A 24,326-nucleotide genomic window follows, 5' to 3' on the forward strand; every position below is an offset into this window, starting at 1 on the left:
ATGGCTTCCTTGTTCACTCGCTAGATCCAAGAAGCGACAAAAACATAGTAGGGGCATATCTGCTCGTGCAGATATGTCCTCACATGTAATATATTACACCTTGCCTCAGGGCTGTAAGGCCTGCTGCAGAGGTGACTTACATATATTGCATGCATTGTTAGGGGGCATGGCACACAGGCTGTGTGCCATGTCGTGTTTTCACTTTTAGCTGCACCAAGACACACAGCCTGCAATGGCAGTGTGCATCCCTTGGGGACCCTATTTGGTACCCATGCCGTAGGGTACCAGGGGTGCCATTTACAGGGCACTTACAGGGTTGACACTTTCCTTTAAAGCATTAGGTCACAGCTCATTCAGTAGATTTCAACCATGTGTAAAAGAATGGGTTCTAGTGTGTACAAAAAATTTCATGGTGTACCTGTCTACTACAGTTTTTGTAACAACCAGATAAACAGCACAATTTTGATTTGCATTGGTAAATACACATTACTATGCCCTGAAAGTCTGACTACAAGTGAAACCAGTAACCTCACTTATTTTTGGCCCTACTTTCACATTAACGTAGTGTGTGCAGAAATGCGTAGACTTCTCCTTGACAACGCAAGGTCCAGGATTTGTCCTGTGGCGTGGAGGGCTGTACCAAGCATGCCCTCATAGTAGGCAGTAGGCTCATGCCCATGCCCTAGGTGTATTGCATTAAGTGTTGTTGGTGGTGTACCCTGTTTTTAAAAATAAAGTGTGGCCAGACCTTTCACCTCTGTCAATGGGCATATGTGCTGCTGATCCCACTCATGTAAAGTTCTTCTGTGATGTGACATCTAGGACGTGGCACTAAAATCCCACGTGAATGTGGACTGCACATGTTTGTGTGTATGTGCATGTGTAGCAGATATATGGTTGTAGGGCTTTGTGTTGTGTGAGTCTAAGTACTGGGACCAGTGAGATCTATTTTGGATATCTCTATTTTATCATGGCACAAGATAGGTTGAGGAGAGCTTCCCCCAGACAGTAGAAGTCTATTGCTGATACTTCTGAGGTTGGAGAGTGAAGAACCTGACCCAGAAGTGAACAGGATAGAGACAGATCGAACTTCCATGAGGGCCTTGTTAGAACTGCTGATTAGTTCTATCTGAGCACTTCCTTTTCGTAGATATTTCATAGATCTCACATTGTTGCTTTAGAAAGACTGATGACAGCCAGACGCGGATAAACCACACTCCATTGTGCCCTTGTTTTTGATTCTCCCATTGCTACCTGCTGTGAGACCATCACTTTGTACAGAGGCTGTATCTGGTGAGAAGTTGAAAATGATTTGAAAGAAAAACTGGTGTATAAAGGAAATTTGTAGAAGGTGGGTTTAAAAGTGGGATCTAATTAGGTGCTGTGGTAGCTGTAGAGAAGGAATGTATTGCATCATTTGAGGGTTAGAATGTAAGAGGATTCTACATTCCTCAGGGAGACTGGAGTGGGTGGAGAAGGAAGCGGTTGGAGGTATCAAAGCTCGTTGGACCTGCTTATGTGGATGGGATATTTCCTAATAAAGAATCCGCTGCAACTTTTAATTGTTAAGGATCATCTTTATTATACTGGCGACGAGGATCTGGACCCTTGGAGTATCCCAACGCATCAACATTATCTATATCAACTTTGTTTTGCATTTCCCATATATTACGACTGAATCTGCTATTACAAACTTCAAATCAACCTTTAGAGAAAGACCGTCTTCCCTGGTGAGCCATTTCATCTGTTACGTACTTTTGTTGATACTGGAGGAGGAGGAACGCTTCACAAATAACTCTTCAATCGGTTGTGCAAGACACTTTCTTCCTCCGTTTACATTACAAGACCTTTTAAGTCTCCGTTTACGTTTGACATTTGTATTAAGCACCCCTGCGTGTAATTGTGAACGAGTATTGAACAAGTTTTAACCTGTACTTGACTTCGCACACGCTGGTATTTTTCAAACAGTACGCGCTTCAAACCGGCTCTGCCCACGCATCTTACACGCATGTGTATCACTCAGCTGGCATTTTCCGCAAGGCTTTCCCGGCATTGTTTTTTCTGCACGTGAAAGTAGCATGCGCGTGTACTACTCTGCACTTGTACCTCTCAGCTTCTGAGCCGGTACCTCTCCTATATCAGCGCGCTACGCTGTACATACCCGGCCAGTAGCTCACCTTTAACTCCATTACTGTGATCGTCCTCTTTCCGGATCTCTGGAAAAGCAAAGCAGAAGGAAAACATTAAAAAAAATAAGAAGAACTTCCCAGCGAAAACATCCTTTTGCTTCTCACATCAAAAAAGGATGTGGATGGACATTATTAAAATAAAACACAAGTGTTTTATTTGCTGTGTTATTTTTAACACAAACAAGTAAATAAGTAAATAAAAGTAAATAATTCATTTGGTTGGAAGTTCTTAACTATATCTGAGCCATGCAGAACATACCTCCCCCTCCTTTCTTTTTAACGATTCCAGGTGAAGCACCAATAATCTGGTCTAAATGGGAAAAATCCTTTCTACATTATACAAGAGTGTGTGGCACAAACTTATCTAACGAAAGGAAAACTTCTCTTCTCATGCATTGTTTGGGAAGTGAGGGGCAAGAAGTTTTTGAAACTTTACCAGAGCTGGATGATGATGGCGCTGACTTGAATGAATTTGAACTCTGCTTGGAAAAGTTAGACTTGCATTACTTACCAACAATCAGCACGATCCTAGAACGTTACCATTTTGGGATGAGAGAGCAAAAACCTGGTGAATCTATAGAGGATTATATTACAGCATTAAGGAAACTAGGAGCTACATGCAAGTTTGGAGCAACTCTTGAGGAACGTATAAGAGATCAGTTTATGTTGAAATGCTCCAGTGACAAAGTCAGACAGGAACTTTGGAGCAAAAATGATCCTCCTCTACAAGAAGTTGTGGCAATAGCTAAAGTTGTGGAGCACACTCTGGCTTATGTAGAGGAATTGGAGAGGAACAGAAGTCCTGCTGTCAATAAGATAATTCAGAAAAATGAGCAACAAGATGTGTACAAAGATGGTGAAGGAGAAAAAGAAGATAGCAAATGTAATCAAATTCAGAGGTCTAAGTTCAAAGACACTAAGTGGGTCATTATGACCCTGGCGGCCGGCGGTATGTTGGCGGTAACACCGCCAACAGGCTGGCGGTGTTCCGCCTGCAATTATGACCGTGGCGGAATTGCCACGGCCATACCGCCGGCCTTATGAGTCCCCGACCGCCGGCCTGTCCATGGCGGTACACACCGCCATGGAAAGGCCGGCGGTAAGGGGACTTGGGGTGCCCCTGGGGGCCCCTGCATTGCCCATGAACTTGGCATGGGCAGTGCAGGGGCCCCCAGGCATAGCCCCGTCGTGCATTTCGCTGCCTGAATTTCGGGCAGTGAAATGCGCGATGGGTGCTACTGCACCCGCTGCACATCAGCATTGCCGCCGGCTCTATTACGAGCCAGCTGCAATGTTGATGTGACATTTCCGCTGGCCCAGCGGAAATGTCATAATAGGGAGACAGAAATACCGCCGGCAATGGCGGTATTCTGTCTCCCGCGGCCTCGGCGGTCTTTTGAAAAGACCGCCGAGGTCGTAATGACCCCCTTAGTGTTTCCAGTGTGGAAATCTTGGACATTATGCCTCTTACAAAAAGTGTCCAGCTGTTAATGCAACTTGTAAGTTGTGCAACAAACGGGGGCATTTTGCAAAGTGCTGCAGGTCAAACAAAAATTCTCCTTCTGTGAAACTAGTGGAAGATTGCATTTTAACCGTTGATACACAGGAAAAGAAGAAAAAACATCCTAAAGACTTTGTGACTATTGGTGGGATTGAAAGTGAAATTTTGTTTGACTCTGGGGCATGGTTGACATTATTGTCCAATGATACATTTGACATGCATTTGAGTCAAAGTGTGGTGCAAGTTGGCCACACCAAAGGGAACTGAAAGTTATTTTGGATCCCAATAGCCCCACACCAGTTATGATTAAGAATGACTTTGTACAAAAGTTGAGAGATGTATGTGAGGTCTCTGGGAAGGAGGAGAAAGAGAAAGTTGAACCTTTACCTGATTTTGTCCATGAGTTCAAGGATGTATTCAGTGACAAATTGGGATGCTTAGTAAAATATGTGCATTGCATTAAAATTAAGGAAGGGGCAGTGCCAGTAGTGTCCAAGGTGCGACCCATTCCTCTATCAATGAAGGATGATGTACAAAGAGAGATACGGAGAATGTGCAATGAAGGAATAATTGAACCGGTGGAGTCCTCTGAATGGGTTTCTCCGATTGTTGTTGCACATAAATCCTCTGGTGAGATCAGATTGTGTGTGGATCTGAGAAATCTCAACAAGTCTGTCATTAGTGACCAGTTCCCTTTACCAAATATTACTGAAATTGTGTCTTTATTACATGATGCAAAGTATTTTAGCACATTAGATTTAGCCTCAGCATACCATCAGGTTGTCTTGCATGTCGACTCTGGGGACTATACCACTTTTATTATGCCGTTTGGGACCTTTAGATTTGTTAGGATGCCTTTCGGGTTAGTGTCAGCTGCCTCAGTGTTCCAGCGTTTGATGTACAATTTTTTTGGCTCCGAACCAGGAATAAAGTATTTCCAGGATGATATTTTAGTTTATGCTCAGACACAGGAGGAACATGTGGAGAGAGTGAAAAAAGTATTGACCATTTTGAGAGATCATGGTCTGACACTTAAGTTAAAGAAATGTTCTTTCGGAAAGGCGGAAATTGAATACCTCGGTCATAAAATCACCTCAACAGGGTTGTTTCCAAAAGAAGAGCTAGTTAGAAATATTTTAAATTTGCATGCTCCAGGAAAAAAACAAGAACTGTTGTCCTTTCTATGGATGGTGGAATTCCTTGCTAAATTCTTGCCTAACTTAGCTTCCAAAACTGAACACATGCTTAAGTTGCTAAGGAAAGGGGTTGAATTTTTGTGGGATGATGTGTGTGAAAGGGAGTTTGGTTTGAAAGTATTAAGGAGGAGTTGTCCAACATGGAAAGTTTGAAATCTTTTGACCCAAGAAATTTGTGTGTGATCATGACAGATGCCTGCACTAAAGATTTGGGAGCTGTTTTGTTACAAAAGTCTGATGGTGATGGGCTTAAACCAGTGGTGTACAATTCACGGACGTTGCGAGGAGCAGATATCAACTACTCAACTATTGAGAGAGAAGCTTTAGCAGTAGTTTGGGCTATCAACAAATTCAGGAATTTCGTTTGGGGAAAATAATTCCATGTTTACACTGACCACAAGCCCCTTGTGGAAGTCTTTATGAAAAAGGGACTTAATTTGATCTCGAGTAGGATCAGTAGATGGGTTGTGAATAAGATTGTGACTTCAAAATGTTTTATGTGCCAGGAGCTTGTAACAAAACTGCAGATTGTTTATCAAGACTTACTTCTGAGTCTGAGGAAAATTTGGACATTAGTCAAGAAAATGAATTCAGTGTGTGTAGTGCCACGGAAGAAATTATTGAACAAGACGAGTGGGTAAGGGCAGCTGTTGAAGATCCTGTGTTGAAACGTGTATGTCATTCTCTCAGACATTTTTGGGATGCTGGGATGAAACATGATGAAGCATTTAGAGGGTTCTGGAAGGTAAGAGAGGAATTATCTGTGTCTAATGGATTATTGTTGCGGGGAGCGAGATTAGTAGTTCCAAGTGTTTTGACAGACAGAATTATTCAGTTGGGACATGCTGGACACCAAGGTATGAGCAAAACAAAATCCAGAATCCGTCTCAACTATTGGTGGCCAGGAATGGATTTGAGTATTGCGAGGGTAGTTAGGCAATGCCCTGATTGCTGTAATAGTGACAAGATATATAAAACAAGAGTTCCATCTATGTGTGTCAGGAGTTTACCTAGCAGACCGTGGGATGTAGTTGCAATGGACATTGTAGGACCTATTCATGTGAAAGCTGGAAGCAGTTACATTTTGGTTTTGGTGGATCAGTTCTTCAGGTGGGCTGAAATTGGGATTGTCAGCAGCATTGAAACAGGGAGGATAATTGGGCTGTTAGAAGAAATTTTCTCGAGAAGGGTTACCTAATTCTATTTTAACTGATAATGGTCCGCAATTTATCTCCAAGAAAATGGAAGAATACCTTAGGAGATTGGGGATCAAGCATAAATTGTGTTCCTTGTATCATCCTGAAGGGAACGGGACTGTAGAGAGATTTAACAAGTGTGTGAAGGAATGTGTGCAACTAGAATTAGCAGCTAGAAGGAATTGGAAAGAAGGTTTAAGAAACTTTCTTGTGGCATACAGATTTACCCCACATACCACCACCGGAGCAGTCCCTTTTGAATTGTTCAGAGGTAGAAAGGGAAACACTGTGTTAGCTCCTGGATGGCTGTCCTGGGATATAAATAATGCTGTTTCCTGGTCTTATGAGGGAGGATATGACAGAGAGTGTGAAAAAGTTTGTATGGAAAAAAGGAAACTGTATTTTGACAAAAGGAAATGCGCAAGGACTGTCAGAGTGAATGTAGGAGATGAAGTTTTGATTAAGAAACCCATCCTAAGTAAGAGTGGGAGTACATTTTTGGGTCCTTTTGTAGTCACCAAACTGTTAAAAAATGCTGTCAAAATTAATGATGGGAGGATATGGAATCTCAATCGTGTTGTGGTCTCCAAGAAGAAAGTCTCCTAACTTTTCTAATTTTGATTTTCTTATTTAGTCTCGTTTTTATTATTGTTCTCTTAGTATCGTATCTTGCAGTGAGGCTTATAGTTTTCATGTTCAGTATGACTCATCATATTCTTTGGGGGGAAGGTGTGTGGTAGCTGGAGAGAAGGAATGTATTGCATCATTTGAGGGTTAGAATGTAAGAGGATTCTACATTCCTCAGGGAGACTGGAGTGGTTGGAGAAGGAAGAGGTTGGAGGTATCAAAGCTCGTTGGACCTGCTTATGTGGATGGGATATTTCCTAATAAAGAATCCACTGGAACTTGTAATTGTTAAGGATCATCTTTATTACAGGTGCGCTAGTACTGTCTGACCTCAGTCGATCAATCGTTGCTTGTAAAGCGCAACTACTCACCCGTTGGTGGCAAGGCGCTTGGGGAGGGGTGTGCAGTGTTTACCGGTGACGTGGTTCTTAAAAAACCCATGTCTTCAGTTCTTTTGCGAAGCTGAGGAGGGAGGTGGTTTGTCCGATGTGGAGAGGAAGGGTGTTCCAGGTGTTGGCTGCTAGGTAGGAGAAGGAGCGTCTTCCTGTTCTGGTTGGAGAATAAAATGTTGGGCCTGTCTCTACCCAGATATCCAGCTCCCCCTGCCCACAAAACACCCCTGTTCCCCTTGAGAATTCTCCGGCTTACCTTGGCATTTGGGTTTGGCAAGTGGTATCTGGTCTGCTTTCTTCCTTCCTCTGTTGGCCCAGAGCAGGCACATTGTGATACCAATGCACCAGGCATGTTAAAGCAAATCTGTATACCAGCCAATTCAGTGTACAAGCGTTTAACAGAAGCGGATAGTCTGTGAATCACAGAGACAGGTGACCAATGAGCATAACCTGCCCAAGCAGAGAACAGACACAAATAAATACGTTTTCATACTCACAGCTCCAATGCAGATCACATGGTGAAATAAAGATGTGACGTTGATGCAAGATCTATAGTCATGGAGTAGTGCACTAACCGATCTTCAAACTAGTACAGAAATGACAAATTTCAGCACACTATTCAAACATGTCTCGCATACGATGCAAAGCATGAAAGCGAGGCTTGACACAATGGAGGGTGGCAAAACTTGATATGATTGGTTAGCATTTAGCAGAAAGATGGCTGACGCTGTCACAGATACACTAAGACAATATTTTTAATTTCACAGAAAGCAACCATTCACTTTCCCAGGGTGGTTCAGCTAAATTAAGTTTAAAGCTTGGTATGATTTGTTAAGTAATATTAAAGTGTTGTGCTAGCCGATATTTCTGGATAATGCATTGTTGGCCCACTGCATTATGTTTTCACTACTTATTTGTCTAGTATTATGCATATGGTTCTCAATATAGAGATAATAGTGCAAACTGCAGATTTAAAGAGCAATATTCCAACACATTTCTCTTATCTCTGTTGTTAGAGTTGACTGATCCAGTATGGGTAGGTGGACTGAACTCAACATTGAAGGAAGTATCCGGTATAAGTGATATCACATGAATTTATAGAGGAGAACGTTGATCAGTCACAAGAAGACACACTTTTTGTCCCACGCCAAAGTGAAGACCTAGCCCTACTGGCCCAAATAATGTTTACTGGTAGGGTATTGGCATAGAGGATCAGGATGTGTACATAGGTGGCAAAGGTTTATATGCATGCCAAGTAGCTCTAGGGCAAGAAGTCACACTCTGCCACTAATCAGGCTAATAACACTTAATGTGAGGGCTCCAAACTCCTAGCACAAATGATAGAGATTAATGAGTTACATTAGGTCCCCCTTAGCAGACATGGGATTCCCCCAAGAAACCCATATCTTGGAAAAGAAAATCAGTGCTAAATGAAGTACAAGAAATTCCTACAACAATTCTGGACTTTAGCAGGACAGTGGGAGTTGCCATTCTAGGTAAACATGACTTTGGGGTAAAGAGTGATATGAGAGGGAGATATGCCCAAGTTCAGTTAAACTTTAAAAACTAAAAATAACACTATTACATTCATAAACAGTTACGTCCCAGACACAATCTGTGAGAACTCTTGCAGTGGGTAATGGGGGGCCTGGTAGTTGAGAGCGAGGGAGAGCTCATAGTGGGTGGGCACGTCAATGTTGCATGAATCCTGCTGTTAGAGAGGTCCATTCCCTTAAGCTACAGCATCAAGAGCATGTTCAAGGGACTGTTTGAAGTATCAAGTCTTGCAGATGCCTACCCATTTCCAAATTCTACTATGAGGGACTTTATATTCTGCTGCTACTTGGCCGTACACACTCATGGACTTATGTCTTCCTAATCAAACTTCTTAAAGTGAGACTCCAGAATGTAGGCATATCAAGCATTTCCATTTCAGTGCTTGCACACCAGGAAGTATAATAAACGAGGGCTAGTTGGCACAGTGGTTCTACTGGTTCTGGATATTAGACAATAAAACATTTTGGAGTCCCATTCATAGAGTGGAAATGCCATAGGCTGTAATCAATATTTTTTTACTTGCAAAGTTTAGATTGACACCTTCTAAGCAATAACATGGGGCGCCATCAGTGCAACATCTATTGTAGAGCTTGGTTAGCTGAAGAGCTAGTAATGATTAATAGGGAATAAGGGTGAATAAGCAAAAATAGTTCTTCTCAAGGCCTAGGCAGAGTATAGTAGTGAAGAGACAGCTGAATGTTGAGCATAACTAACGCTAATGAAACTGCAGCAGCCATCTATGCTTTTTTCCAAAATTTCTCTACCTGTGACTTCTTCTTTACTCTCTGTCCCCCAACTACCTATTCAGCATTTCGATTCTGAGTGTCCCTGTGCAGTATCTGGCTGAACTGAAGCAACCAATTGAACTGGGGGAAATACAGCAAGTGCTGCAGGCTCCTAAACTGAACAAGACTCAATTGCACTATCAATATACAGCATTGAAAAGATCCAAGGCATGTACCTCATGCAGACCCACACCTTTCAATACTGATCCAAAAAACTTAGCGAACATTCCCAAAAATAAAATAGATTGGACAAACATATGCTCAACTTCATAGAACCAGATTAGCTGGATTTCATTATAACTATGCAGTGGCATAATAACATCTGGAAGTTGACCCACTTTCTTTAAAGGTTTCGCAGAAAAGGGTACCAGCTCTCCTAATTGCCTTGAATGCTGCTGATGGCAGCTTATTTAGCTTGATGGAGCTAGAACAATCCACCCCAGAAGTGGTGACAAAAACTTGAAGTATTTGAACAAGTGTAAGGGTTTAAGATTGAAAAAAGCAAATCCAAATTCTCAAATAAATCTGTGACTCCTGAATATTTAGTATCTCGGCATTTAGTTGAACAAAACCCTAGATGAGTGGTAATCTGCTAACTGGCTTCTACTTAGAAAACAGATCACTGAATCTTCCACACAATGGAAACACATTTTCCTTTCCTGGATCAGGAGGATTATAGTGAAAAAACATGGACATTATACCATGCCTGCCATATTTGTTTCAACTCTTACCAGCCTCCATTCCAAAGATGGAACCACAGGCACAACAGTGACACCCGGCTGGGGGAGAGAGTGAATGAGCAAAAGAATACTAATGAGCCTGACAGAGAATGTGGGTCTGGCTTACCTTTATATATTGAGATGTTACCAGGCAGCAACTGCACAGGTGTTAGTTGAGTGGCAGTCATAGAGACAGAACATAAATAGATTATGGTGGACCAAACAATAGTTAGTTGGGGGGGTTCCTGTGGTGTGATCAAGCATGACTATGCAAGGATCAAAGACCCACAAATCTTTAGCTAGCGATTCGTACGAGAATGGTACTAGAAGAAAGACATCAAGTATCACTAAAAAGTGGTCCCTATACTTTTCTGTCTCCTTACAAACCAATCCATTGCTATCTTTACTTTTGGGCCTGCAGTGAACAGGAAGATTTGGGGACTGATGGACTCTCACAAATGTGTTAGTGAATGGTCAGGTGTAGTCATTTGAGAAAAGCAAGTGAGATATCAGTGTCACAGAAAGCAATAGGCTATAGTACATGCACATCTGAAATGCACATCTGGAACCTTCATCCTGCAATACAAAGAGGCAGCCAGCAAGACACTCATGTTCAGGAGAAAGCAGTGATATTGAGTTGATGTGTCCACAGATGTTGCATATTGCACCTCTACAAAACACTAGATTAGTGGAACCTATCAGAAGGCATCCAACTTACCGAGTAGAAAAATATTTAAAAGTCAATGAGGTGATCTTTGGACAGATATCCCAAAAACATGTAGAAACATAACTCATAGGGAGTCATTTTATAAAGTATGTACAAAGGTAATTTGATTCTGTTGTACCTCCATCAGATTTATTCTGTGGTAATAGAAACATGCTGAAGATGTGACCAGAACACTGGACCTTTGACCCATATGGTGAGACAGTGCCAACATTAAGGCTTTTTGTGATTAATATTGCTGAGGATTTCAGTGCCCAAGGCAGTGAAGGTGTACCTACCTGGTTTTGTAGCTGTGAAAACAGACAAGCATCCCAAGATTCCTGCCTCATACCTCACCAGAAAAAGAGCTGATATGAGGACAGACAGTCCTGCAAGAGACCAAAAGCTATCAGTGAGTCCTTTTAGCCTAGTACGCCAGTCAGCTTACACAGAAGACATCTCGACTAATAAATTGTAGGCTTTTATTGTAAGCCAGCCTAGTGCAGAATATATTTAGCAAAATGGTAGCAAAATCCAGGCACATATTGGCAATAGGTAAAATGAAGAAAGTACACAGAACAAGAAAAAACTCACATTATATTGACCTTTAAGTTTCCCCACATATGCTTGCACTAATTGGTGGTAACCAGAATATATAGTATTAGGAAGATGAGAGGCAGCCGTTGCATACCTGAATACAAAGCTGAACTTAGCTCACAGCTCAGGAGCTGGAAGGTACTTGGTGATAGTCCTCCCTAGAATATCAGTTCTCTGTCCCCAAAGGCAGAGCACATTGTCACTTATTTAGCAGTCCTCACAAGGATACATTGTGATCATGATGTGAGGTGAGAACGTTAAGCTAACTTGAGAAAATCAGATAAAAACATAGGGCCTGATTCAGAGTTTTGCAGGGGGATTTACTCCATCACAAATATGATGGACATCCTATCCGCCCTATTATGATCCCATTATAACCTTTGGAGATCATAATACCATGAACGGGATAGTAGTCACGTTAGTGATGCAAAATTCCCTCCGCCAAACTCTAAATCAGGCCCAAAGTGTTTATGAAGTCATAGTCTTCTTATGTAGGAAGGGAACATCGTGCATTAGAAGTAAAAAAATTATACTATGCTTCTGTTATGTAAACATAGATCAGAAGTGCCTTATCAGAAACACATGGTAATAGTGAAACACAAAAATAATATTGTGCTATTGTGCCATTATGCAAAACAAAGGATATACATTGGACAGTGCAGGTCTAAGACCATAAGGCAATGGCCATGGAGGCCTATTGCCACACATATAAAGGTGTACGCAGAACTGGATATTCTTTGATATGTAAGGAAGGTGATAGTCTTAGTTCTAGATTTGATGGACTCTAGAGTAGGAGGCCTGAGCCAATCTCACAGGTTCCTTGTAGCACATCCTGAGGGCAGCAAATATCCCTATGGCAGCTCACTGGAAAAAGAAAGGCCAGCGGGAATGCATAAACTGTCAAATGCTAGAAACAGAAATACAACCTTACCCAAACAAGTGACAGTTTTAGTAAAATATGGACTTAATTAAAATAGAACTTATGAGGACTGAAAGAGTTTAGTTAGTGCCCTCTGAAACTTTGGGACTTGCAACTGTTTGATTGAAAATGGGATAGTGAGGGGCAGAGCAATAAAGAACCTTCATGAGTTGAGGACAGAGTCTTCGAGAGATGCTGCAGCAGCTTCTTTCAAATCTATATACCTTGGGCGGGTGAGTGTTGCGTGCTTCATCTTGTTCTAAGTTATGATTTATACCACCTTAATTCTCTTGTTTTAAGCGGGTAGTTAGTGAGACAAACCGGCAAGGTAGAGGGTAAAGAATATATCAACAGACTCAATCAAATTAATCTTGGAGTAAAATAAAAATCAAGGGTCTCAAAATCACAATTCCTGTGTGATTTTGCAGAGTGCCCTGAAGTATTTATCTTTGGAAATTAAGGGCCTGATTTAGATTTTGGCAGACTGGTTACTACACCACAGCGGTGACGAATAGCCCGTCCGCTGAAATATAAATCCCATTGGATACAATGGTATTTATATTTTGGCAGATAAGATATGCGTCACCGTTGTGACAGAGTAACCCATCCACCAAAATCTAAATGAGGCCCTAAGTCTCTCTGTGTATGTTTACTAGATAAAAATTATGTATTTGTATTAATCTCTCCCTGAATGCAACATTTGTAATACATCTACAGCACACAGCTTTAGGAATGGTTGGAAAAAGTTTGAATTGTAATAATATAAACTAGCATTTCTGGAAACTGCCCTCTGCCACTCTGCTTCTGTGAATTCCTTCCTGATGTCTGTGGACCAATTATCTTTCAGTGACTGCACTGAGGTGCACAGCACACTTATAATTTCTGCATAAAGTTGAGTCAATATTTACTTCCCTTCCTCTCCAATCCTAAGACTCACGTCTACTGCAGTGAGTGTTGATGGAGAGTTACCACAACAAGCCCACGGTCTTCTAATAGCTAGGATTAACATTAGGGCCTGATTTAGATCTTGACCCCCAATCTGCCACTGCGGCGATTCCAAGATCTCCATCAAGTTGACGGTGTTCCGGTCGCTTTATTTCGATGTATTGCGGATGAGCCAACCACAGTGGAGTGCTCTTCCTAGCCATAAGGCTGTCGGGTTCTCGACAACCATATTTAAATATTACAGTTCTGCAGGGGGGCGTAGTGCGGTGGATTGCTGCCAGAGAGAGACTGTTGTGGGAAACAATTGTAGTGGCTATGGATTAGAGGTAGATCGGACACACACTGTACTTTGGCCATATGTGTCCACCTGATCAGCACATGACCTAACACACCACACACCTACTATCATCCATTGCCATTCCAAAGCCACACATGTACATGCAGAGAACACACATTGCCATACATCCATAACACAACGTACACACTCTTTTGACACTGCAAACACACGACACAACCACAGCAACCAACACAACTACACACTCATCAACCCAAATACACTCACACACAGCACAACTACACACATCATGGTAATGACTACCACACAACAACAAGAAGCACCTGAATGTTGCACACAGCAACACAACATACAATGAAACATACACAACAACATCAGACCCATATGCAAGGGGCACCCATACTGACACAACCACATCACCCACTCCAGCTCCCTCCACCTCAACCAGCCAATCCAATCACACATGCGTACTGACTCACATACACAACTAGCAGCACAGCATTAAGGTACAGGTTCCCTTGCAGTGTGCACAAATGGACATATTTGACAAGTGCGATTGTAACGTTATTATGGTGCCCTCATATATTTGGTAATGATTACAGACACCAACATGACAGTTGTGTATGTGTGTGATATGTGTCTTGTACCAGTGTGTCCCCATCCATGACTGACACAATTGTTTTACCGAAATATGCATGTCACCGTATTTAAAAAAATTAACTGTGACATGTATATGACTGCAGTGGTCCCGAGCTCATGTGCAGTGAACACAAAGTGTACACAGGCAATTCGGGTTCCATACCTTTGAGTTTGGCGACAGGGCATGTCATGGTTTTTCTGTGGTGCAAGGGCAACAGCGACGCAAAGTCTAATCCAGTTGTGTCTAGTGGAAAACAGAAGTGGATTCAGGAAAGAAGATACGCTTTTACCTCATTTCTCTTCCAACATGCCAACTCAGGTGTGGAGGTCGGACCACCGCAATTGGCTTGGCAATAAGGCACATCAAAATCTGCTCTGCGGAAAAGGTGGCTTGAGTTTCGCCACCAGCCACTATTTCCAATGGTGCCATCGACGAGGGTGGAGATTCCTGGCAGAGCCAGCGGGACTCAGGCGGTCCATTGCCTATGAGACCGCAAACATCTTAATCGGGTGGGCAGACCGCCAACATCTTAATCGGGTGGGCAGACCGCCAAGCCAGTAGACGGGTTTTCCAATGGGAAACAGACGGTGGGACTGTTACCTCCAAGATCTAAGTCAGGCCCTAAATGTTAGGAACTGCAGAGGGAGGGGCCCAAGAAGATGGCTACCTAACTTAGGAGCTCTGCATCTTTCTACAGCAAGCAGCTGTTTCATGAGGTTAGCTTGCACTTGAATCCTAAGGGAATAAAAGGATAGTCTTTATGTTAAACCCCCACTTCCTAATAACCAGTTTGGCTGGATAAAATGAGCCTCCAAATGCAGATTCAAATTACCTTTCCTCACATTTTCATTATGGCCACTGCACTCCAACAAAATTCCTTTAGATGTAGTACGATCAATGCATCCCCCCAGTGCATGCTTTTGAGTTTACCCAGCCTTAAAAGCTGTTTGTTAGCACATACCGGATTTCATCCTCACAATGATAGCCTTGACAAACTTGCTGTAAACTGAACTAGACCAATAAGCCCTAAAATACACAGTTGGATAGAGGAAAAAAAGTTAGGAGGATTGATTACCTGTAGTCCAACCCAACCTCTACTGTGCCAACATGCCTGCTCCCCATGCAATGGGCCTTGTGGCTTGCTGAAGCTATGGATTCTCAACCATGCCGCAGCAATCCTCCTCGAGATGACTGACACAATGCATTAGCCAAAATAACCTCCTGTATGACCCCAGACTGACAAGCTCTGCTTTTCCCAGGTCCTCTGATCAGCTTTATAGCAAGGAAATGCAAGGAAGGTAACCTAAATATTGAAATCCTTGAAAATTACGTTAGAAAGCTAGAAGAATCTCTAATAAATCATCATGACAAAGATAAACTGAGCAAATTAGAAATACTAAAATATGAGTATAGTAGAATTATGCCCAGTACAGTTCACCTTATTATTACAAAAAACAAAGGACTAACTTTCGGTGGGGAAGCATATTGGGAAGACGTTTTACCACCTACCTAAACCATATATACAAAAATAGTAGCCATTAAGAATTAAGTAGGGACGATAATTACCAAAGGGGGAGACATTCTTTTGTCATTTGAAGAGGTGTACCTGAGACTATATTTAAAAAGCAACTGTTCTACCAATAAAGAATGTACCTAGTACCCCAGAACACTTCCTATACCCATGCTAAACCACTAAGCAAGGAAAACCCTTAACCATTCAGTTTTCCTCTAGGAAATTTAAAAACATTGAATACCTAAAACTGGGGAAGTCACCAGGCACTGATGGCTTACCAGCTTCCTTCTACCACACTTGGTGCAATACACTAATACATCTACTTAAAGCCCTCTTCGACCTCCACACAGGTACTGGCTCAGTTAACGATACTACCTGTAGTACAACAATCGTTGTCTTCCTAGAAGAAGGCAAATGTCCACACAACACAAAAATCTATAGACTCATATCCCTAATTAATACTGACTCTAAGCTATATGCTAAAAGTCTTGCCAGTGAGCTCATACCCTTCCTTAGATCAAGTATTTGGTTACTCAGACAGGCTGCATTAGTAGGCAGACTATCCTCAGGCCACATAGATTGTTTAGTCATGTTATAGAAAAAGCAAGTCCATCATTCACATTAGCCCTACATGCAGAAAAGGCCTTTTTTAAGGTTTCATGGACCATTCTGCAGGTGACAATAGTTTCAATCTGGGCACCATCTTCAATAAAATGGTCTTGCTCTTTACAACAATCTCTCTGCAAGCCTCAATATTAATGCACACCTATTGAAAAGCGTTACATTACAACAAGACGAGGCTGACCCTATTGCCTGTACTCTTTTTACTTATAGCAAACCCCTAATTCTTGCAGTAGGGGAGAACTAAGAAATATTTGGGGTCCCCATCAAATCTGTCACATAGACAACAGCAGCCTACACAGATGATGCATTCATTTTCTCTAGTGAGGGAGAGAGTGCTATCCCAGCAATCACGAGTACCTTGAAGAAATTTGCAAAGTCGTGTGTTATACACTCGACAAATAAAAAACTGAATTACTTCCCCTTAATATCCTTTGCAACATCTATATGATCAGCAAACTGGTCTCAAATGGGAAAACAGCATATTTAAATATGGGTGGATCTGGTTCGAACTAGCCTAAGGCTCCTATAAAATACATGGAAGACAAACTATTAAATAACATCAAGAACCTCTTAGAAAATTGGGCTTCAAAGTTCAAAACATGGTGGGTCATATCAAGGTAATGAAAACTATGATATCTCTGCCTCGGATATATCCTTTGATCAAAATTGATGCTCATGACATGATATTCATATGGTCCTGAAAAAAACCTAGAATCACTGTTAAGAAACATAAGAGACTTAAACTTTACATATTTCCACTGATGCAAGACAAGGTATATAATGGCTTTTGAAACCATTTTCAAATTCACCAGTCTGGCTAAAAATAGAACAAAAATGAGTCAATTTACTCACTCCAACTTCCCTCATTACAATGAAAAAGAATTATCACAGAACACTCATTATCAATCTGAATCAGGATTGATGCATGTTCAAAATGCATGCACAGATTAGGAAAGAAAATTAAACACTCTGTATTAGCCTCTCTATGGAACAAACTAGACATCAAAACAGAAGGTAAAATCTTGTTCTACAGAGACTGAGCCAATTGAGAAATTAACTGTGTCAAAGTGTCAGGTTCAAAACCACAGCCTATTCCTTTAAAATCATTTAAATACTTATTTGGTCTAAATAACTTTGACAAATTCTTGAAAATCAAATGTGCCCTAACTAAAACAAGACCCCCAAAATGAACCTGCTCTTCCCATCATACTTAAAAAAACATTGATAAAGGGGTGCATAGGCCTCTAAAATGTAAGTATCACCCCAAATCACTCTAGGTTTATAAAGTGGCTCTAAAGCAAATTGGAACTCTTACTCAAAGACAGTGATTCACACACAATAAGTCCACTAAACTGAATCTAACATTTTACAAAATACCTCCCTCTATGGCTCAGTGTAGTTACTGGATGGCATACTCGACCATCTTAAATTACACAAATTAGGACTGATTGAATCAGACCAATGCTGATGTTTCAGAGAAATTCAAGCCAACCTCAAACACAGGCTCATAAAATGCCATTTACTCAAAGGTTTCTGGAATTACTTTAGCAACTTCACCTCCCTCCTAAACGCAGCTTGGAGCCCCAAACTCCCATCTGCTTCACTAGAGAACCTTCCGTCACAAACTAAAAACACTCAACTAAGAGGATCTACCCCTACTAGATATTTTACTAAATATTGAAATTAAATCTATTCTTTTTTTAACTGGAAAAAACTTTGCCCAACTATCAATCCATACATGGTGGGCATGGAACCAATTTATAAGGTTCAGAGGCAAAACCTGTAACCCCATTTTAGCCAATTTGCATCCAAAAAGGAACCTTTGGAAAAACAAATATGTTGAATCTGGTAAACCACCATACCGCTCCAAACTCTGTTGCATTGCACCCTGTATGGGCCTCGCCCTGATATCCATAGGTCAGTCACTAGTTGGTCCTACCCCACCTTCTTCTCCATCTTAGTGTACCCTACTATGCCACTATTTTTCTCTCTTCAATTATCCTTCCTATCTTCTATAACTTCTAAGTACATTGAGATATTGTATCCTTTTTTTGGGCGAATTAGACTAATAATATCTGTACAATTGCCATACTTGTGAGTTGTCATGCACTTCTCTTCAGTAGTGGTAATTTGCCTGTTTGTTCTATATTATGAAATTCTATGCTTTTGCCTTTTAAAACTTGATACAATTTATTTGAACTAAAGAAATTGCCTTGCTGCTACTGGATTGGTGTTTTGCATGGCAAATATATGTACAATGTCTGTCATTTTAGTCTCTCAATCTTTGCACCTCTGCCTCCTCCCAGTTTGGTCAGTCTGTATTTACTGTCATTCTTTTCGGTTCTGGCAGGCAACATATTGGGAGCTCTGGTGGGGTTTCTCTGACTCTTGCTCCAGCAGTATCTAGCCGTCAGCATAGGTGTTTACACAGATCCCTGTTGTTTTGAGAGAAGTGATGTTTTTGTGCAGGCACCACCTGTTTTGTTATAGATTTACTGAAACACTTGATGAGCGGAATGCACCCACCTCCCTCCCACCCACTAGCTGTGCTGCTAGATATAGGTTCTATAGACGATCAAGCACACCTATTTGACTTGCAAGGTGGTGTTTGTTTACTGATTCTTTAGGACTATAGTGTCCCCATGCTACATCCGTTCCTGCTGGATCTGTTGTTTTAAAGAAGCATCTTGGCAGGCACGCTGGAATGGTGCTAAATAAATAAATAAACCGAGGCAGCACCACCATCTTGGTGATGTCCAGCCTGCCCATTGCTGAGAGAAGCAACGTTGTCAAACACTGAGTCCCTCTCATCTATCAAAACCACATTTACAGTCAGTTTCATAACAGATATTGCTACTCTACAACTCATATTTTAATATATATATATATATATATATATATATATATATATATATATATATCAAATTACGTTGTGTCCATTCCTTTAGACACAGGAACAAAAATATAATCAAAAACAAAGTTAAACAATGTTAATAAGAATCTTACTCGAGACTCAACAAAATGCACTGTTATAAACTAAAGTATGAGACATGGATTAATTTGTGTGACTTTAATATAAATAATGATCAATTAGGAATCTAATGAATTTTCACACACATCTCTAAGATTAATTTTGAAATGCAGTATTTTCTCCAATGGCATGTACATATGTGATGAAAGCTAATAATCAACTAGTTTTTTCAACCCAACAGGTGACAGAGGAATGAAGAGACAAAATAAGGATTTCGAGTTTGTACAGTATACCAGACCACCTGCACTTCAAACAGCTACTACAGGACCTAAAAGCAAGAAGCTCCCACAGATATTTGACAAGGGGCTAAACTATAAAAACAAACCCTGGTCTGAAAATGTACAAGACACGAAAAGTGAAGAAATTGCTGGATACAGAACTGAGTTCAGTAATTCAGAACATGTTGCCTCGCCATGGGAACAACTACAAGCAGAAATACCAAACGCATATAATGAATGTGAGAGTAATATGAGCAGTTTAGCTGATCAAAATAATCTTCCAGATACACATCAAAACGAGGCACCATATGAATGTGCTGAGTGTGGTACAAGCTACAGTCTGAAAGAAGAGCTTGTTCGACATATGGGATCACATTCAAGAGCTAAGCCATATTTATGTACTGAATGTGGAAAAAGCTTCTTTCGTAAGGCAAAGCTTATTATGCATCAGCGAATACATACAGGAATCAAACCATATGAATGTTTGTTCTGTCACAAAACATTCAGTCGGAAAGATAATCTGAATGGGCATATGAGAATACACACGGGAGAAAAACCATATGGATGTACTCAGTGTGAAAAACGCTTCACTTGGAAATGTGATCTGAATACTCATCAAAAGAGACACCAAATTTAAATTGGCCTCTGCTCATTAGGAACCTACTAGTTAAATGGAAAAAGAATATCAACATGTATAAACTATGCAAATGCACTAAAGAGCAAGAAATATGACACAAGACTGTACTACATGGCAAAAGAGGCTTCAGATTATAATATCACAAATAACACAACCGAAAAGCAATAGCACAGTATTATCCTCCACTACAAAACATGATATGTGGGAAACAATGTCCAAGAGGAAAAAGCAATATTGCAGAACAATATGGCCTTAATATGTACAGTTATCACAACATACATAGCCATGTGAAACTCAAACTCAATCAGTTTGAATATTATAGCAAAATAATCTTGTTACTGGTTAACTCGTGCAAGAAATTCTTAAATGAACATGAAAATTATCTGTCTAGAATCTTGAAGAGAAATAAATAACTACACTGAATCCTGTACCAACACATACGTGAAAAACGTGTTTTTAATGTTTTGAAAGCTGCATCCGCATATAATTGTGAATCATTTTTAAAAGCATACTTTAGGAAAATAAACAAAGAGTGATAGTTGAAACAAGTGATCCTCTAGTGAGAAAAGAGGCACCACACCATAAAGCAATAAACAAAATTGCTTATAGTTCTGTGATCTTTGTATCTCACAAAGACAGCCTCTTATTACGTTATAAAGTATGCTTGTTAATACACTGATTGATTCAAAACTTAATTGAAGAAGTCTTGTCCGATTAGCGTGCTGGATTCTAGGGTCTTATCAGGACATAAAATGACCTGGGTAAGGGTGAAAGGTGGGAATTATTAAAGAAAGCTTCAGCTGGATGTTGAATATTGGTATCACTGTCTGACCCAGAATGGTGCCTTTGTCACCTTAATATAAGAGCTGGGTAGGCTGGCATCTACAAAAAGAAAATACAGCGTTCCCACTGTGGGAAGATGCTGCATGAGTTAACCAGTTGCAAGATTTTTCTGCTATAATATGTAAATTGATTGTAAATGAGTTTCACGTGGGTATGTATTTTGTGATAATTATACCCAGGTTCACATGGACATTCTGGGTTGCTATTCTATTTGTTAGTGCTTAATATTTACAGGCCCTGGAGAATTAGGTACTGGAATTAAAATCTGCACTTGATTGGTAATAAGTACTGAAAGCATGTCCAGTCACTATACATACAATACAGTTCTGTTCCATAAGTTGTGAGTCTTAAGGCTTGATTGTGACTCAGGTTGTAAGTTCCAGTCTCTAGGCAAACAGGAGTTTACAAAAGGATCAAAATTATGAGTTGTGTGATATCTCAACCCAGCTATATCGACTAGGAAAAACCAGGCAAAATATATCTGTAGTGTTGGAAAGCCAGGAAAAGAGGCAGAACATGCACATTGTAGTGTGTTGAATGTTGCATCCACATGTTATGTCTCATTTTGAGGGCATAAATATGTTATAAGAAGAATTTGTGGCACTCAGTAAATGCTACACCTTAAAGTAACGGTATTTAATGAGTACAGTAAATACCCCCTGATGTTTCACATAATATTTAATCAGACCAATAGAAGGAAATGTGGTAGAACAAATGTAAATCCAGCATTCATGTGTCTTAACCGGAAGAGTAATTATATCACAGAATTAAATTGTCGTAGGACTCTCATGGTAGGAACAAGACTGCTAGATTTTGGCGGCAGCACCACCGCATGTGGCAGACTTAGTCTGATCCCATACCGTATGAAGTCGGCCTAACCCTTTCAGCTAGCTAGCAGCACCTCACCAAAACCCAAGAGTAAATGTGATTTGTGGCAGCCTATTGCATGACACTCTAAAGACTTCTGAGGGAAGTCGGGGTAGAACGGATCTTTACCCTTTCTCTCAGTTATACACACCTCATACACGCAAAGACAAACAGAAGCAGAATATGGTTCAGTACATTTTATTGAAACAACTGCATTTTATGTAGAAAGGCATGAATTGCAATTATCAGGATAATGAAACGCAACACTATTATTGCGGTGACTAAAAAAGTGAAACAGAGGAAAAGTCCCACCATACTGTCACAATGGTGAATCTAAAATCCCTCCCTGAAGTACTAAGATTCTACATGAGAGCAATAGCAATATTACCCCTAATCTGGAAGGAAACCCAGTCCCCATTCCTGTGCTATAGGTAAAGAAGAAGTCTGTTGGTCTGCTGGGAGTCCTCCTTTGTGGATGAAGAGAAGACGCAGAGTTTAAGCAGAAACTGCGACGACAACATGCAGCATAAGAGAGTTGGCTTGCTGGCAGGCTGGAATTGCTCTTCTGATTTGGTGGTGGCAGTGTGGTGTTTCATAATAAGCCTTCTGTTGTTCTAAGAACTGCCCTGACGTGACAACACTTATTTTTCTGTATAGGGTAGACACTGTACTCTTTGGACCGGCAATACCAGGTAAACTATTGTGTGCAGCCTTGGGTTGAGTACAGGAGAAAATGTTGTGAAAATAAATTAACAATAAATTCTGCATGGAAGGGCAACTGTTTAAAATAATAAAACATCACCATTTAAATGAAGTTTTGCTGAAATAATAAAAAATAATAAAATTTCATATAACTAGGCAAGAGGGCACCGGCCTTGGGCCCAGAGCTAAAATAAATGTGCGCATATAATTGCTGAAATAACCTCATAACAAAATAGTACTCTTTATTCAGTATACTCAATATGTACAGTTGTGATTGCCGCACACAATAAGTAACACCAGGGACCTAACTATTACATTGTTTTGACATGTGCTTGAGGAAACAATTCCATGTTGTACAGATAGTTTCCAAACTTCAGGTTTGCCTTTGGCATGCATGCGAAAGCAGTGTTTGAGTGGATGTCAGTTGCAAAAAATGCTACAGACTTGCCCCAGTTGTCACAGCTGTCCCCAAATTGTAATTCAATTTGCACTCCTGCATTATCTGATGGGTCCAGTTTTTTGGTACTGGAGCAAGAGTGAGGCGATGGAAGTCCGCAAAAGATATTGTACAACTGCATATGTAACTAAAATAAAATGTAATCTTTTAAAACAAGGTGAATCCGGTATGTCCAGACTATGAGTCATAGAAGCAAGAGGAGCTAGTACATGTATATTTTCACAGGTCTACAACTACAGGCTTTTAACATTGCACTGACGTTCCTTATAAAGTAGAGACAATAACAAAATTAAAATAGGCCTCACGTACAAAACGTTTTGCAATTGCAAAGCTTTCTAATTGCAAAACAGGCTCTTTGACCACTAAAGAATATACTGCAAGGCCCAATAGCCATTTGAAATGTTGTAAACGTCTTCCTGACTCATGCAAGGGGTTTGCAACCCATTTTGAAAAGGAAGTGGGCATAAAAGGGGTGTGCATCCCCTATCTAGGAGTCACAACGGGGTGTATCAATGCTTTGCAATAGCAGTTGTGTTGACAACCACTGATGAGATACTAACACCTCAAAAGCAGGTATATCAGATTTTCAAGGGGGAGGGTCAGGTTTCCATTTGGGAATCATGTTAGCTGGTCTCTAGGAAAACACTTCATACGCCCCCATGTGTTCCAAAATAGGAAACAACATTTTCCATTAATCAACATAGTTGCTTTTATTAAAAAGAAAAATATGGTTCCCATTTTGAAAAGCAAATGCATGGATAATGGCGTACTGTTGCATTCAGACCACTATCCTTGTCTTTGCAGCCTTCACAGGGGACCACAAATTGCAACCACACTAATTAATATTCATTAGGCATGTTGTTTTGTGTCCCTATGCAGATTTACAGTTTGCAATGTGCCCTATTAGTGCCTGTTGGTTGCATACCCATTTGCATTCCAGTGGGTGTGCAAAAATTAAAGGGTCACAGGCAAAGAGGATACAGTAACTTTCTCAGCATCCATCGCAGCAGGAAGTCACCTGCAGATTTCCTATGGCCCAGATATAAAGGAAGTGACGTTAATGTATTTCCCAGCATCCATGTCTCTATATGTCAACACACCTGATTCAGATGACTAGACTCTTGTTTTTTTTAAGCCAAATATAGTTTCATTTTAGCTGTTTCCTGACTGAAA

At 40.7% G+C, this 24,326-nt stretch overlaps 1 protein-coding gene across 3 annotated transcripts in view; it reads left to right on the forward strand.

Moving 5' to 3' along the window:
• LOC138304342 (zinc finger protein 436-like) overlaps positions 1 to 23,298 on the forward strand; it is a 119,632-nt gene extending 96,334 nt beyond the window's left edge. For all 3 annotated transcript variants that reach the window (XM_069244311.1, XM_069244312.1, XM_069244313.1), the window contains one exon: positions 19,611 to 23,298. In XM_069244311.1, coding sequence (XP_069100412.1) covers positions 19,611 to 20,284 — 674 coding nt within the window. In that variant the 3' untranslated portion in view covers positions 20,285 to 23,298. The remainder of the gene's footprint in view (positions 1 to 19,610) is intronic.
• The last annotated feature ends 1,028 nt before the right edge of the window (positions 23,299 to 24,326 follow it).

Source organism: Pleurodeles waltl, chromosome 7 (assembly GCF_031143425.1).
Source record: "Pleurodeles waltl isolate 20211129_DDA chromosome 7, aPleWal1.hap1.20221129, whole genome shotgun sequence".
In the NCBI taxonomy this organism is placed as follows: Eukaryota; Metazoa; Chordata; class Amphibia; order Caudata; family Salamandridae; genus Pleurodeles; species Pleurodeles waltl.